Source organism: Apus apus, chromosome 5, assembly GCF_020740795.1.
Source record: "Apus apus isolate bApuApu2 chromosome 5, bApuApu2.pri.cur, whole genome shotgun sequence".
NCBI classification, from domain to species: domain Eukaryota; kingdom Metazoa; phylum Chordata; class Aves; order Apodiformes; family Apodidae; genus Apus; species Apus apus.
In genome coordinates this window covers 55,936,738-55,953,494 of record NC_067286.1, presented here as the reverse complement: position 1 = coordinate 55,953,494, position 16,757 = coordinate 55,936,738, and the positions used below count along the sequence as shown (strand labels likewise).

Here is a 16,757-nt window from a genome sequence, read left to right as displayed (position 1 = left end):
TACAGTAATCAGTAAAGACTTCATACCATTTGTAATTTTATTATTGCCATTTTAGGAACTGACTAAAATTAATGAGAGGAATAAAAACAGAGGTGTTTTTTCCCCCAGATTAAAACAACCAACCCAAAACCACTGTTGTAGGTTTCATTTAATTAATCTGCATACCTTCCAGCATGCATCTCCTTCATTTGCAAAGACACTCTGATGGTTTTCTACTGTACAGCAGTTTACTTTCCAATTTGATATAGTTTAAAAAAAAAAAACAACGGTGATACGTTAACTCTACTGTAAAGGAGGTGGCAAGGAACATTTTAATTTCATCAGAAAACATGTCAGGACAGTTCTGTCATCATAAACCTAGCTCCCTTCCCTTTTCATAGTACCATATACAATGCAATGTGAAAACCTTCCAGTTGAAGAGGATTAATACTGACATTTGAATTTTTCCAATGTATAAGTAGTATCAGCTTTAATAACAGCTACGCACGTCATCCTTTATGTTGTATGACATCTAGAACAAATTTACAGAACCCTTGTTCTCCCAAAAGTTCAACACAACAGTGGAGGCAAAAAGGCAGGAGTAAAAATCCTTACAGGAGCAGAGACAGTCATTAGAACAAGAGAGAGCAGAAGAGAAGGCATTTTGTATACCATGCCTACTGTTTAGATTAATAGGAAGAGACCGAATAACTGGAACGGAAAATGGCTGCTTCAGCGACCTTTAGTGTGCACAATGCCAGCTCTGAAAATTAATCTTAAAAATGGATATGCTCAAAATACTCATCAAGGAAAGGGGGAGCACGCAACTGACAGCCAGTTGAGAAAGAAGCAAAGTCTATGGTAAGACCTACAATTCTGGGCTTTTTACATCAGTTTTATCTCAATTTGCATCTCTTTATCATTCTCTTCCTTTAATTAGATGAATGTGTCTTTCATGGCACACCATAGGTGTTACAGACTGGCTTCTTTAAACCCACTTGAAATGTTAATTAAAAATGCTAACAGCTATGCACGGTAATGAGAAAGTGTAGTAACATGAGGTTGATGAAATTCATCTGGAGAAAGCATTTAATACAGCAACAAAATCCTGAGCAATTCTCAAATAGCTCTTTTTTGTCAACATTCACTTAACAAAAGGTTTAGATGATCTTTACTAGAGAAGGACTATTCTTAGCTGTTTAAAAATGACAGTAGAATAGCCTGATCCCCCTCTAATGGGAGAAAAGTCTTCCAGCATCTCACTGGCCTGAAAGTTTAGTTTAAGGATAAAACAAATAGCTATTTTTAGCACTCTACAGGCATAAAACTACAGCTCTAAACTGTGACCTACAGCTATGCACAGCCAAGCATCACATCATACGACAGCCTTAACTTCAGCTAGAAGCACATCTGTAGTTGCTTCAGACTATCATTATTCATCTCACTACCAACAATACCATTGGATGGATTTAGCAACAAGCATTTGAAATTGTTACCATCTTTTTTTAAACTGCTCCCATCGGCAGAACTCAATTCAAAGGTAGGAGATCTTAATGGACTTTCTACAAAGTACTTGAGAGACCATGTTAGGGTAAATGGATCACTACTTCTCTTTGATACAGAGGATAAAAATGAACCTTAAAAGCAGAAAAACTTAAGATGTCACATTCGGTACAGAAAGCCGGTTTTGTAAGCACAGTTTGAGTAAATTAAGAAAAAAGGAAAAACCTTATTTTTTTCCAGCAGCAGTAACAGCCTGGAAACAGATTATGCTATAATAAAAGACCTTCAATCAAACTCACCTGAAACGACACTGTTCACAGACAACTGCAAAGGTAATTTCTGTTATTCCAATTAGCATGTTTGTGGCTGCATGATTTGTAATGAGCTGCAATTTAAAAGCCTATTACACCAAAGTCCTGTTTCCAGGTTATTTAAACAAGAATTTATTTATAATAAAAATGTATACAGAAGCTTAAAAAACTCTGCTTTTTCAATACATAATTTATTTAATCACTTTTTAAAATGTATGGGTTTCTTCCAACTTTGGAGGTTTGGGGGTTTGATGGGGTTTCTTCTTGTTGTTTTGTTTTGGAGAAGGCTTCTTGTTTGTTGATTTGGAGTTTTTTGTTTATTTTGTGTTTTTTTTAATCCATACATGTTACCAGAATAAAAACTGAAATATGACAGATACCCACTTTTAAATGCCATAAACTTCATGTAATCATATTAACTCAGAAAACAGAATGCAAGGCTTGTCAGATTTAATTATGGCGTAGTAATTATTGTTATCACTACTTGTATTTTACTGGGAAGTATTTTAGATCATTAATAAAGTTTCCTTTGAACATTGAGCTGCTAAGAAGGAAGTCTACAGGTATAAATACTAATGGTCAGACAGAGATAAGCAAAATTATTGTTTTCACTCCCCTTACAGCTTAAAAAAATGCCACTTTTTGGCTGGATGAAATGGCCAAAAAATGATTCCTACAAACCCACAGGATATCCTGGATCAGAAGTAGTTACAAAAACCCTACTGAGGGAATTGAAATGGCACCTGAAAGAGCGTGAAAGATTAGTGCAAGAGATTGAAAATGAACAAAAAGTACAGAAGACTGGCATGGATTACAACTGGCTGAGGAACTACCAAAACCCTCAAGCAACAATTCCAGCTACCGAGCAACGGCAGCTTGAAGTCCTGTGTTCACAAATCCAGCCTTGCCAAACAGGAACTGTTCTCAGCAGGTAACTGTTTCACATTTCTCTAACTTTTAATACTCAATCATAAGTAAGATGTTTCTTTAATCTAATCCATCTCTGATCTTTCTTCCAAATTAACAGCTAGCAACTGGAACACATTTTCACATGTGTTTCAGAAGTCACATCTTTACTATCTTGCACTCAAGGAAGCTTTTAATTAATATTTTCCTGGCCTAATCCAAAACAAGGGAAGTCTCACATGCTGAAACACGTGACCTCTCAATACTTATAGTTTTTCCCCGTTTCCAAATTAAAGGACTCATGCAATCTCCTGTTATGCACAAAAACAGCCTCACTGTGCAAAATACCTGACAGCTTATAAAACCAGAAAATCAGCAGGAAAAAAAAAAACCACACCATTTTTTTAAAAAACAAACAACCTCCCCAACATTTTACAAAGAAAAACTCTCCTATGCCTGTAGTTTAAATACACTTTCTATGGACACGTAGGAATGACAGCACAAGCCTACGTGCCTTTTACAGCCCAGAATATACCTAAAAGCAAAGTCAGTTTAAATCAAGTTCCATACATGGGTCAAAAAAAAAAAAAAATTCCTCATAATAGCTGGACCAGATCCAGTACATTGTTAGAGCCCTTTTCCTCTTATAATCTTTAGGGGGAGGTGTGTGGGGAAATGTGGCAGCAAGGACTAAATGACACCAGAATGCAGTAATTTCCTTCTCCCTCCCCTCAACAGACCAGAGAGGAAACAGAAGAGTTTTCAACTCTGATGATTAGATTTCAATTTTTGTTTGTTTCTAGATTTCGTGAAGTTTTGGCAGAAAATGATGTTTTACCTTGGGAAATAGTCTATATATTCAAACAAGTTTTAAAAGATTTTCTTACCACCATTAAGAGAGAAAACCAACAAGACCAACTGGTAGATGCATGGAATACAAATTGCTCTGAACATTTCAGCCTGCAGGGAGACAGTTCTAACAAATCGGACAAAGATGAAATCCCCACGGTTTCAAGTTATGTTGACAAAAACACACAAAGCATGTTTCCCACCTTCTCTCACAGAATCTGGAATCTACCCTATTACTACCCATCAAGTTAATTTGGTTTGTGTTTATTTCAAAAAGCTATATAGCCATTTGCACTCCTTTCCTGTCATTACACCCATAAACATAGGAATAAGAAATGTGACATGCTCCCTTTTTTTCCAAGTTCAGAAACTGAAATGCTTGTTTATAGCTAGTATGCAAACTTTGTATATGAACTCTCTAACCTTTACAGTACCTTAAAGATGTTGTGTTTGAAGGGACGTTTTAACCAAAAATGTCGATGTTTCTGAAAAAACCCTGAAGCATTTTAATTTCCTAGCTAGATATACAGCTAGACATATTTAAATAAGAAGAGACTCCATTCCATATTTAGAAATAGCATCAAAGTGTTAGGCAAAAACTTCTGTATTTGTCACATAGGTTTTAGGCTGTACGGGAACTTTATATCATGTGAGATAAATGGTTTAATATAGTATCAGTTATACCAAATAAACTCGTAAATACTTTCTGGAGCTGAACGCTTCTTTCTTAACTTCAAGAATAAGTTATATAATGAAAGCAATGTCAGAAGTTGTAACACACTGCATGTACTGTTGATGTATTTTTTCAAAAGTGTACTCTGCACATGCTGAAATACTGTGAAGATAGACAGCAAAACAGGAAGCACTGGATATTGAACAATCAGCTCTCTGCTCTTTAAGAAGTTAATTACTTTATTTCAAATAACTGTGTTTCTTCATTTGACTCACTGGAAGTTATCCTGCAACCCAGACTCTGCATTAAATTTAAATCTTTTGATCAAATCAGACAGTGCTTTTCTAGAATAGCAAGAGAATCAACAGATCATTCCCAAAGCAAAAGATGATCTTTATAAATTTAAGTAAAACAAAATTTCAAATTTTTCAGCTGCTATCATCAATCACTGTGTGTTCACAATAAAGTTTTTAAAGACTGATGGGACATGTAGCAGTTATGGTCACAGCAATTAGAGCAGAAAATCAATTAAAACATATGCCAGAACTCAGTTTGCTACATTTCCAATTGGGCTACCATCATTGCATTGTAGCAAATTTTTACATGTCTTCTGTAACCTCTTCATCTCCAGATTTCCTTGTAATGTCTGTCACATAATAAAAAATAGGCAAAACTCACATGGCCCAATTCACAACATGCACTGTTTTGCAAACACAGAAGAAAACTGCTTCCTCTGGTACCTTCTTCAAACATACTAAAGATGAAACTCAGATTTCCTAAAGTTGGTAACACACATCTGAAAGGTATTTCCTTACGCTCCACAGCTGCATCTTTCACCCTAGAAAGAATTTACTAGTGATACAACAGAAATATGGCTAAAAAAAATGGCACAAGATTTTAATAAAAGATAAAAATACTATTTTGAAAAAAGAAACTTTGGAAAGCTTATAATCTAAGAACGTACGAGGGACAAGAGTGGAACATACTATACACAGAAGGTGAAAGAATCACAACTCTCACATATACCTGAAAAACCACTGAAGGGATAGAGTAAATCAGTTCCTACAGGTTTAGAGTAATAAAAAAATTGCAGCTCAATATCAAAAATAACCCATCCCTCCACTCTCCATAAAGTAAACACACAAAACTTCATAAGCATGTGCAAACTCATTAAACCATTATACCTCAGAGCTGGTATAAACTCTTCATTCACCTTCTGTGCAGCTGTCAGTTTGTGAATAAATAACAAGAGTTGATCTCAACTCACTCTGCCCTAGTGATGCAGAATAAAGAGTATCAGATTCTTTCCAGTAGTTTCAAAACAATCCACACAAGGATCCCTGCATGAGGGCAGGATGGTTTCAAAGAAAGGTTTTTTCTCAGTGATAAAGCTCCCGAAAGAGTTAAACTTCAAGTACCTTTTCCATAGGAAAGAGAGTAACAGGTACTGAGCATATAAAAGGCATTAGCAGAACTGATATTACATTGAAAATTAACATCCAGAGTCCTGGTTTCAGAAAATAATTTTTATTCAGTCGAATGTGCAGGATACCTGCAACGTAATTCACACAGGGCCTTCACAGCTTTGTTGGAAAATAGATGAAAAAAATCCCTAAAAAATTAGCTTCCAAATTTCAGTTTACGGAAAATGGTAAGACCAGTAAGCATGCTAGGCCCACTTACCTTTTATGATTTTCAAAAACAGTTAAGAAAAAAACCAACAAAACCAAAACAGCCCCAAACGATGACCCCAGATACAATTAATCCATTCTTTCTCAATTTCACTTTAATAGAAGCAAATGCAGTCTTCTAAGTCCAGAAACAAGGACCATCAACTACAACATATCCTAAAGGATATGCTGAATAGTAGTTGAAAAAATTATCTAGGTATCATAGCCTATTCAATGACAAATCTCAGCGCAACATCCATGCTTTGTTGATGAAAATGATAGTAGGCTACTGCATCCAGTTGTAGTGTCTGCACTTGGGGGAAAAGAGAAGAGAAACCAAACTGGGAACTGCAGAGAGTAAAGGAAAAAAAAAAAATTATTCAAAGGCTGACAAAATGCTGTCCACTAAGACCTCTCTTTGTCCATTGTTTTCAAAGGCAGAAATTAGAGGTAAACTTTAGGAAATATGAGCCTTTTCACGTGATTAAAGTATTATGTACTCTCTCTAGTTAAAAGGCAGAGAAAGGCAAAGAAAAAGCAAAGGTGTAAGAGCAAGAAGACAAACTAAAAAAGTTCAACACATTTTAGACAAATCTGCTAGGTTTACTGCAACCTGCTGCAAAGAGACTCTATCTCAGTCTGCTCACTAAGGTGAGCTATCTTCTCTAATTCAGCTTACACCTAGAGTTCAGCTACATCAGACAGCAGCAACATGGTTGTCGACCAGTCATCATTTCCCTGCTGAACATTACTGTCTGAGAACTCCATTGATTCTTTAAGCACTTTTTATTTATGGCCTCCACGATTGGCATAAGGGGATCCCAAACTATTTTGTTCCTTACAGTAACCTAGCTGGTATTTCTGACACAGGCAGGCAGCTGACACAAACCATTCCAATGATAGAAAGGTAATCATTTCAAGGGGCAGCAACATCTCCCATCTGCACAAGTGTCAGTCAGAACAGCATGCATTGTTTTTAGCCAAATAAGCTGGCTATGAAGAGAGCTAACTTGGTGAAAGCTACAGCTGTGAAATGCAGAAATCAAACAGAGAATAAAGGCTTAAGTGCAGAAAAGGTGGTTAAGTGTGTCAATGGGAAACACCATTGTTTTGATAACAAGGAAGGTTTAAATTTCTTTTCATTCAGTTAAACAATCAGATGAATTTCAACGAGCCAGCTAAGGATCAAAATTCCAATCACAACTTCTGAGAATGATTATCTTGCCCTAATAAGCTCAAAGACTAAAACTGCTATTCTACAGGTAGTTCAGATAACAAGATAATCTTAAAAGCCTTGGAAAATGAAGTATCATTGGCAGAGGAAGAGAACACATTCTACATCACTTTTTAATGGAGATGGGAGGCTTTTAGGTCTCATTAGACAGTCTCTAACATTTTTGTAAAATATTAGTTATTATACACACTTGTGAGCATTAACACACCTGTTACTACCCTTACCAATTTGATATTAATCCTACACAAGCTTACATGTTAATTTAGACAAAATAAGTAGGATCAATAATTGTATACCCAGCTTGAAATAAATATAAATAAATATTTGAAAATTTTGAAATAATTTTGGTTTTGCTTTTCCCAAGAACAAACCAAGAGTTTTTAAGGAAATAATATAGATTATTATGCTACGAGCAGCCTCAACAAAAATAAAGCAATTATTTTGTTTTCAGCTCTTCAAACCCTCTTAGAAGCCAGTGAATAAAATCTGAACGTTTCATACTTGAATTTAGATCTTCTCAAGATTTCTGTAATTTTTGCAAAAACTCTCTAAACACAAGCCCATTTCCAGAACGGTGAAACAAAAACCTTTACGGAAACAAAACAAAGCTAACCAAACACACCTTCTTAAGAGAGATTACTTTCATTTGCATTTCAGCAGCACATACATGCACATATCGTCTATGTTCAAAGACTTTATACATGTCTGCTGATGAGCAAACTCTGTCCACACTTATATAAATGGCTATTTAGGATGCGAATCTCCTCTTTCTTATTCTCAAACGGGAAAGAAAAAGAGACCACAAACAACTGCAAAAAGAACTTCTCTCTGCTAACACAACTGTCAAACCCCACAAGTAGACTATCTGCTAAAGCTTTTGAGTGGAAAGAGGTATCTGTCTAACCAAACATAAAGATTTGTCTCTGTCTAGGCACACAAAGCTTAACAGATCTTGCTAATATCTTCTGTGTTACTTAGGGTGGCTTGAAGATCCTTTTGTCATACTCTTTCCCAAGTATTACAGAAATGTTACTGGCACCTAAATAAAGACTGAGAAGTCCCAGACATTTTGTACATACTTGGTTTAGGAATTACATTTCACAGTAAATAACCTTAAAAACCTGGTCACTTGCAGAAAATTTTAACTACTTGCATAAAACCCAGTAGCTCTCAGGAGATTCCGAGCTAGCTAAGAGAAGCACATCTACAGGATGCAAGGTTTTTGACATGTCAGTTTCGTCCTTTCCTCGAAGCAACAACAGAAACCAATAGCCCAAACAGTCTCTGCTGAGCTGTCAGAATATCTGATGCTAAGATGGAAGGCAAAAGATTAATTCTTCCTCAGAAGCCACTGTGAACACTTTAAGGAAGGTCCGGAAACACACTGATCCGTGCTGCTATACAACATACAGGAAGATCCTCACTCCAGACTGCACCTGCACCCAATTTTAAAAATTACTCTAGTATATGAAAGTGCATACAAAACACTTTTCTATAACTACCATGGATTCATAACCACATCTGATCTAAATACCAAGATTACTATACATGTCTGTAACACCTTCCAGTTTAGGCAGCGTCCAGGGGGAAAAGTCTGGCAAAAGTCAAGACAGTACCAAAAGACAAATCTACCTGGCTGCCACACAAATATACCTACAGTTCTCTTCCTTGGCTGTAAACTCTGCCATCTGAGAATAACGCACATCCAAGGAGTGACACGCCAATATTCCTTGAACTAACTTTACCCAGGTAATTTAAATGCTTCAGATAGGTCTCAAGAGCAATGAAAACACACAGCTTACTTACAAAACACCTACCAGTCGATTTAGGAACATTTGGTGGAGAAAGAACACATAATAAATCAGCCAGATTTTCACAATTTGTAGCAAAACAAACTTTACAACAAAGTGATAGGGGAAGTAACACCTATGCAGTATTAAGAAAATTTGTTTACAAACTTTGATGTAAAAAAAATGTGTAATATACTCAACAGAAACATGCTTAATAACAAGTAATGTATGAAGCACTATGGTTAAAAAAGTTACATACTCTTAAACAGATATTCAACATTCAAGGATCAGCCACTAAAAACAACATGATAAAAGCCAGTAATATTGTTAAGGGACTATGAGAGGAAAATAAAGATCAGCCCAAATCAGCAGTGTTGCTGACTGATTTAATAGTTGAACGCACAAAAGACTTTGTGAGAAGGTTATTTCCTAATGAAGGTTACTTCCTAATGAAGCAAGTAAGATTCCTCCTAACTCCCACTGTATTTACCACTTGCCACTGCCGAAATTCCTAAGCTACACACCTGAATCTGAATAAAACAGCTCATTCCTAACTGCTCCTCAGTTTCTCCAACAGCACTTGCTGCAATTGCACAGCAGTGCTAAAACACCTCAGAGAAAGCAAATCCCACACGCAGCATGTCTAGTGATGATCGAGCCAACAGAGGTAACTAGCAAATAAAAAGAACCAACAAACTGAAGTACTAAACACACAGAAACACACCTACCCACACCTGGACTACAGACACAAACATTCCCAGAGGTGTTAGGCTGGAACCACAAGACCACCCCGAGCCCACGCAGAGCGGGGGGGGGAACCGGAGAGGCGAGTCTGGGCCCTGGGGCAAGGCCCTTCACACCCGGGCTCACGAACACGCACGGGAGAGGAGGGAGGCCACCGCTGCCCTCACGAACAGCCCTCCCCTCGGGCCTGACGAGCCTCTCCCCGCCGCCAAGCGCGGGAGCCCAGCGCCCCGCACTCACCCCGCTGCCTCCACCGGCTGCCGCGCGGCCGCGGGGCCCGAGGGCCGGCCCGGGGCGCCGCACAGGGGGCCGGCCCGCACCTCCCCGCCCAGGAGCTCGACAGCAGTCACGGCCTTGCCGAAGGTGAACCAGTCGCGGATCTGCTCCCCGGTGAGCTGCCGCAGCATCGTGCCGCGCGACGCCCGCCCCGCCCCGCCTCGCGCCGCGCCTGAGCCTCGCGCCTCTTCCCGCCCGGCCCCGCCGCGTGACCCGCCGGCCGGCGCGCGCCGTGCGGGGGGCGGGCCGGGCCGCCCTGCCCTGCGGCTGCCCGCGGTGCCTCCCCCGGGAGAAGGGCCCTCCCCTTCCCCGCCGCGAAGGGCGCGGGGCGGTTGGTTGGTTGGTTGGTTGGTTGGTGGGTTTCCCCTTCGCGCCCACAGAACGGTGCCCCGGGATCCCAGGGCGCCCTGACTTTCCCGCCGCCTGGAGGAAGAGGCCGCAGGCGCTTCGGTGCCTCAGCCCGCCCGATCCGACCCGGCGGGTGCCTCCCGGCCCTCCCGGGCCAGCTGCTCTCCCTGCCACACGCTACGTCACGAGTCGCCACGGGCCCTTCCCGCCATTGTGCTTCGCACGGGACGCCTGCTGGGTTCCCTCCTCAGGAAACACCCGGGAGGCACAGGTCGGGCCAGAGCACTGTGGCGGGACGGCCCTGGGGCCGCAGGCAGGCTCCTCCAAGCACGGGCACCCGGTGAGGGCCGGGCAAGGCCTGGCAGGCCCGGGCGGCCGCCGGGGCGGGAGGCGCGAGCCCCGCGAGGAGCGGCAGCGGGGCCGGCCGAGGCTCCTCCGCGCCCCTAGGGGGCGCTCGCGCCGCGGCGTCTTCGGCGGTTGGTGCGTCATTTCCCAGGCTCCCCCGCGGCGCTAGCGGAGCTCGTCCCCGCGCCGTGACCTTCGGTGGCGGCCCGCGCGCTCCCGGCCCTCACGGTGGGTGTCGGGCCCAGCCGGGCCTGTGGGCCCTCGCCCGGGGGTGTCCCGGGGGGGCAGTGGGGGCTCGGCCTGGGAAGGAAGCGGCGCTTGAGTTCTGCCCTTACGCAGCCCTCCCCTCCCCGTGCGGAAGGAGCCGTGTGGGTCAGGCCCCGGACGGGCGGCAGGGTCCCTGGGCCGCCGTGCGGTCGTGGCGGGGAGGTCAGCGAGGAAGGGAATTCGGCGGTGTTTCGGATAGAGTACGCACCAAAAAAAGCCGGAACGGCGTCGCGGCCACCGAGGCCTTGGAGAACGGTCTCCGCCGGGTTTTAGTGGGGTGTTAACTGGCAATAGCATTGGGGTTTTTTTGTGTGTTTTGTAGTTGTGGGAAAATCCTTCCCTTTCTGTTCAGTCTCCATGAATTGTTAGTATGTCTTGATATTCTGCTGTAGCAGAATTACTACTGTTACGGCACTGTGAAACTAGAAGCACTGGAAACTTTGGGGGAGGTGCAGTGTTCTTGGTAGTGTTGGTGAAAGCACACTAAGGAAATCTGCTCATAATTTTATTGAAATGTCTGTCCATAAACAAGTAAAGATAAATGTGCATTTCTCTACAATTATACATTAAGTACCATGAAGATGCTTTCATTCTTTAAGAAGGACCTGTATTTTTCCAGTTGTTTTGGCATTGGCTACCCTTGGATCCTTTGTGATGCTTTACATTTCTTTAGGGCATCACCTCATAGGAGGTTAAATCTGCTTTTCTTTCCTGGGACTCTGATTTACCATATTCTGTCCATATAGCTAACTTAATACTGTGTTGTATGAAGTGTAAACCATGACTTTATTGGGGTGAAGTGATGTATGTAAGACAGTAGAATGTGTAGTATTTCAGTAAGATGGGGTGTAAATGTGTAGTAACATGTATAGGACTCAGGATAAGCTTTATTTCAAAACACCTTACTGTTGGTTTCTGTTTGTCTAACAGAGCTGTATATAAAGGTAAAAAAAAATAAAAAAAGTTGAGCAGGAAGCATTTATTCTGCTATTTTGAGTAGAACTTACCATGTTGGGACAGACATTTTAGCTGTGGAGTAGGGAGGACAACCAACTTGGTGGTGCAAGGAAAGAGCCTCTCTAGCTTGTCTGCAAAGGAGCTTTCCTCCTGAGAGAATCTGGAAACCTTAATAAAAAGCTGTGACTGACAGGGAGAGAGCAACCTACCTACTGCTACTCTGTAAATGCTCTATTAAATAGTCTTTGAACCCTTTCACCAGCTGTAATTTATTAGTTATTCTCTTAGCCAATCAATTGGAATATTAACTCTGAATTTTCATTGCTTTGCAGTAAGTACTTTTGCATGTTTTTAACCTGTAAACGCCTGCTGATATATATCAGGAGTATGTATATCCATATAGATGATAAAAATGCATTTAAAATAATCCAGTTGCAAAACTCACTATGGCAAAACTTCCCATTCTCAGATGGTGCAGTTGATGATTCCAAAGTCATGGAAAGCCATGAAGTTCTACTTCACTACCGTCTATCAAGAAATCTGGGTTGGTGTAGCATTAACAGCTTATGCCTACTACAAAATTTCATATGGTGGTAAGTTACACATTATAATCTTAATTAGCAGTCACTGTGTAGATAAGGTTTATAGTTGAGAATACTTCTAACAGTTAGAAACCAGACATTGAAAATATCGAAAAATATGAAGTTAACACATGTAAGGGTAGGGCTTTTTCATAGAAATTTGCAAGTGTTAACAGTGTCAAAGGTTACACTAACAAAAATACTCAAAAACCAGTATAACTGCCTCCATTATGAAGATTAGGTATCAATAGGAATTGGTTTCAAAACCACGTACCTAACTTGCAATATATAGCCAGAGCCTTCTCCAGAAGGGGAATATAAGACTTCTAAACTAGAACTTACTTTGAATAGAATTTTTTTTTAATGCTTACATTGTTTTTACTGAGCATTGCAGAAAAACACAGTTTTTAAAAGGTTTTCCCATGCAAACTTGTGGAAGTTAAAGCACTTGTTTTGAGCTGATAGACCTCAAAATACGAGGTCCATCACTGAACATCAACGTGTGTTATTTAATGATAATGTATCACTTTTTCAGAGGAAGAAACAACATCTAATGTAAAAATAACAAATTTGAGTGGGTCAGGTCCCTCAAAGTAGAAAGGTAGAACAGATTATGTTGTCTTAAAGGTCCTGTTCTTTTATTTAGGCTGTGCCAAAAAAATTCCAAGTCAAACCTTTACTGGCTGTCAAGAACAATGAAATGTTATAAACTGCAGACAGACTTGGCAGAGAGAGGAACTTCTCACTGTGGATACAGCTGAGCTAAGTTACCTCAGCATTTCTGCAGCTTTGTCCAAATAACTTGTAGCATGTCCAAAACTGTTACACTATGCTTACAAGCTTTATTACACAAGTAAATATAAGTAGTTGAACAGACAGAGAGAAAAATAAATAAGTTAGTTGAACATTTGCTTTAATTCCTTTATTTTCAAGCATAATTCAAAATTGACAGACTGTTTCAAGTTTGTGTTCCTGTTGTGCTACTTTATTTTCATTTATTATTTAGATAGTAGATGTGGTAGTGTAGTTTTTGAGGGCCAAAACCTTTATATGGGACAACTGTATGCTCAACATTATTTTAAAGTTAAAATCTTTTAATAGCTGTAGGCCTTACCACAGTTTGGGGAAGAGTTTTGCAAATAATACATACATTTATAGAAGAGTATCTTGTAGAAAAGTGAAGATCAGAAGGGATGTTGAGCTCACCTGGTCCCCCTGGTCCCAAACCATTGCTTAAAGTAGTTAGATCAAGGTTGCTTATAACTTTATTAATTATAATTCAAATTAATATTTTCAAGGGTGGAGACTGTACAACCTCTTACGACTGTTTTCCTTATGATGAATTGTTTTCATCTATTTTTGTCAGATCACTGTGAATCAGTATTTTAGGACAACAATTAAAATGGGAATGTCAAATATGCTATTTTACTTAAAAAGGAAGATTTTAAAGCAAGCTGCATTCTTATCAATTTCATTTACACCCGTATGTTGTATGTATTTATATCCACATATACAGAATAGTACTATTTTACATAATATGTTTCTTGGAGGAGTCTTGATGGCTTCAACTTCTGAATGCATGGACTCTCCATTAATTAAAAATAACAACTTTTTAAAAATGAAAATAACGTTTACTGATGTGTACCATGGAAAGCACTTCCTGTATGCTTTTCAAATCTTGTTCAAGCTAAATTTTCAAATCATAAGTAGCATAATCTGATTGAATTTTATCTGCAAAAAATAAATAGGTAAAAAAAAAAAAGTCCTTGTTCAGCTTGTGTTTTCTTTTTTTCCAGGCAAAAAAGCAGTGGCAAATAGTAAGTATTGAATATCTCACACCCTGTTGTGTTTTTAAAGCAGTGCAGTAAAAGTTAGCTCAGCCTATTTTACAGAACTTTGGGCTTTAAATTATGTATTTAGAAAATGTTTAAAGATGACTTCAAAGTTGATAGTTTTGGTTGTATTGATGTTTTTTAACCTGTAAACATCTGTGAATCTTCACAGAAACTACCTCTGTCTTAAATTGTCTTTTGTGTAGGCATTAGGAGCAGAATGGAAATTGTATGTCTTGATTGAGAGCGAGGAATTCTTTTAAATAATAGTAATTGTTTTAAATAATAGTAGCAACAATTTAATGGAATTCCTTAAATCTATGATCTCAAGAGTAGCTGCTATTTAAACTTGTAATTTTAATTTGTATTTTTAAATCTCCTATAAAGAAGTGGTTTGATATTTATGGACAGTTTCTTTTGACATCACATTGGAAATTATTTTTTCATGAGCTGCTGTATCTCATTTAACTTTCTGCACCATGATTGATAGCCCATTTGCTCCCAGTTGATTTTGTATATGCAGACATTATTTACATTTTTAAAGTGAAAGTACTGCCCCTTAGAATTAGGGATAATAGCACAAATAAACTTTAATTTAGAAAGAACCATGCCAAAACTGAGGAAGAATGGATGTTTGCCTGTAATAGTGCTTTAAACCTTCAGAAGGAGGATTTTTTTGGTATTGGCCAAGTTGTATGTGTGTGGTTTGAGGGTTTTGTTTGGCAGGGCAGTTGAATCTGACAATTCTGTGCTCAGATGTAGATACAGTTGTCTCTTCTAGGTTCTGAACTATTTTCCTGAATTTATTTGCTCCAGTGTTGGAACAGTCTAAATTGTGTCTGTGTTTCAGAGTCCTCTGGTGCTGGCCATCATTAAAGACCTCTTCTCGGAGTATGCATTTGGTGGTTCATCATCTTTACTGTAAATGAAGCAAGTTACAGCCATAGGGAAGTTAATTCTCAAACTGTACCTGATCCATCTGCTGTAATTGGAGAAAGAATTAAATCCACTGAAAACAACAAGGAATTAAACATGTTGGACTAAAGAATGCTAGAGTGTGATGTGAACCTGATTTATAGAATAAGCTTTTGTTTGATTGTTTTCTGTAGTTCTTCCAGGTTCCAAATTGAACTTTGAAAAACCAAATTTCTATTAACTGAAAGGCCAGGTTGGATTGGGCCCCAAGCAACCTGAACTAGTGTGAGGTGTCCCTGCCCATGCAGGGGGCTTGGATCTAGATGATCTTTAAGCTACCTTCCAAAACAAAACATTCTATGATTTGTAGAATTGGCCAACATTTCATACAACAGCATTAAGCCTCTCTCTTTATTTTCCTAATGATATTTTTTTTGCCTATAACTTTTGAAATAATTAGTATATTTTTTTAAATGTAATTTAATAGTGTGCCAAGTGCGAGGACTTCTCAGCTTTTTGACAGTTTGTGGTGCAATAATGAAGGGTTCAAAAAGTTCTTTTTAAAAATTAATTTTTTTTTTTAGTTCTTAGTTCTCCAAGGTTTGAAAACAAAAGCTGTTTAAAAGTTAAGAACAAAACCACCATGCAACGTGTTAACAGAGGTTTTTAAAAAGTAGGTTATAGGCAGCTACCTTTTTTCATTCTTCATATTCAGTAGAACTAAGGAATTACTCTGAAAGGCTCTTCCTTTATTCACAAATTTTGCAAAGGAGTAAGTAGTAACATGCCCATTTATGAGCAAATTGATAGTACATGGGCCCTCACCTGCCATTTGAGTTTATAAAAATCTCAGTTCAAAAGGAAGAATTAAATTATTTACTGTGGCCATAGTTAATAGGAGCTTAAACAACTAACTTCAAAGAGTATTCCTTTTTACTGAAAGTTGAGAATGTATATTATTACTAAGATGGGTCATTAGTGGTTGTTGCAGATAGCTGTTAAAGTATTGTATTTTGAAGACTTCAGGAACCTGTACATGCTGAATTCTTTACCAAGGATACATAGTGTTTAAAACCAAAATTGCACTTCATGTTTTGTTTAAATTTAGCCTAATCTGCTTTTGAGAAGTGGTTTAAGTCATTTTACTGACTTAATGCTTACATACATATTTTTAACTACTTCACTGAAACATCTTTCAGCTTGATTAAAATTCTGCTTTCGAGTCTGCAGTATCTGGCCATAACTTAAAATATTCTGTATTTGAAAACTCAGGAGCTTGATAACCTTACCTGCTGATGGTAAACATTGGTTGGCTTTAATTTCTTCAAAATTTATACTTCTGCTTGAGCTTAACAGCTATACCTACTATGAGAAGAGTAAAATTATTTCTCTTGAAGCTTCTTTAAAAAAGGCAGGTATAGCTTTACTCAGTTTGAAAAGGTGACATCTCTTTCATGCATTCTTGACATTTCCACCTTCCATAGCTTTTCTTGTTGCATCTTCCCTTGATGTTTTAGCTGATTCTTTCATAATTTCGATATGGGCTCTTCAGTGTTTCCTCACCACAGTAGAATGAA

The 16,757-nt window shown here is 39.0% G+C and overlaps 2 protein-coding genes across 2 annotated transcripts; both read left to right on the top strand.

The window, feature by feature from the left end:
- Window positions 1–2,356: 2,356 nt before the first annotated feature.
- RD3L (RD3 like) lies at window positions 2,357–4,178 on the top strand. Its single transcript, XM_051621866.1, has 2 exons — window positions 2,357–2,724; window positions 3,503–4,178. Exons 1-2 carry the CDS (start codon window positions 2,426–2,428, stop codon window positions 3,798–3,800), a joined length of 597 nt encoding a protein of 198 aa, XP_051477826.1. The 5' UTR covers window positions 2,357–2,425; the 3' UTR covers window positions 3,801–4,178.
- A 6,577-nt stretch (window positions 4,179–10,755) lies between these two features.
- On the top strand, window positions 10,756–15,313 carry ATP5MJ (ATP synthase membrane subunit j). The gene is made up of 4 exons (XM_051621727.1): window positions 10,756–10,856; window positions 12,322–12,445; window positions 14,230–14,250; window positions 15,116–15,313. The coding sequence occupies exons 2-4, from the start codon at window positions 12,322–12,324 to the stop codon at window positions 15,139–15,141; spliced, it is 171 nt and encodes a 56-aa protein (XP_051477687.1). The 5' UTR covers window positions 10,756–10,856; the 3' UTR covers window positions 15,142–15,313.
- Window positions 15,314–16,757: the final 1,444 nt, after the last annotated feature.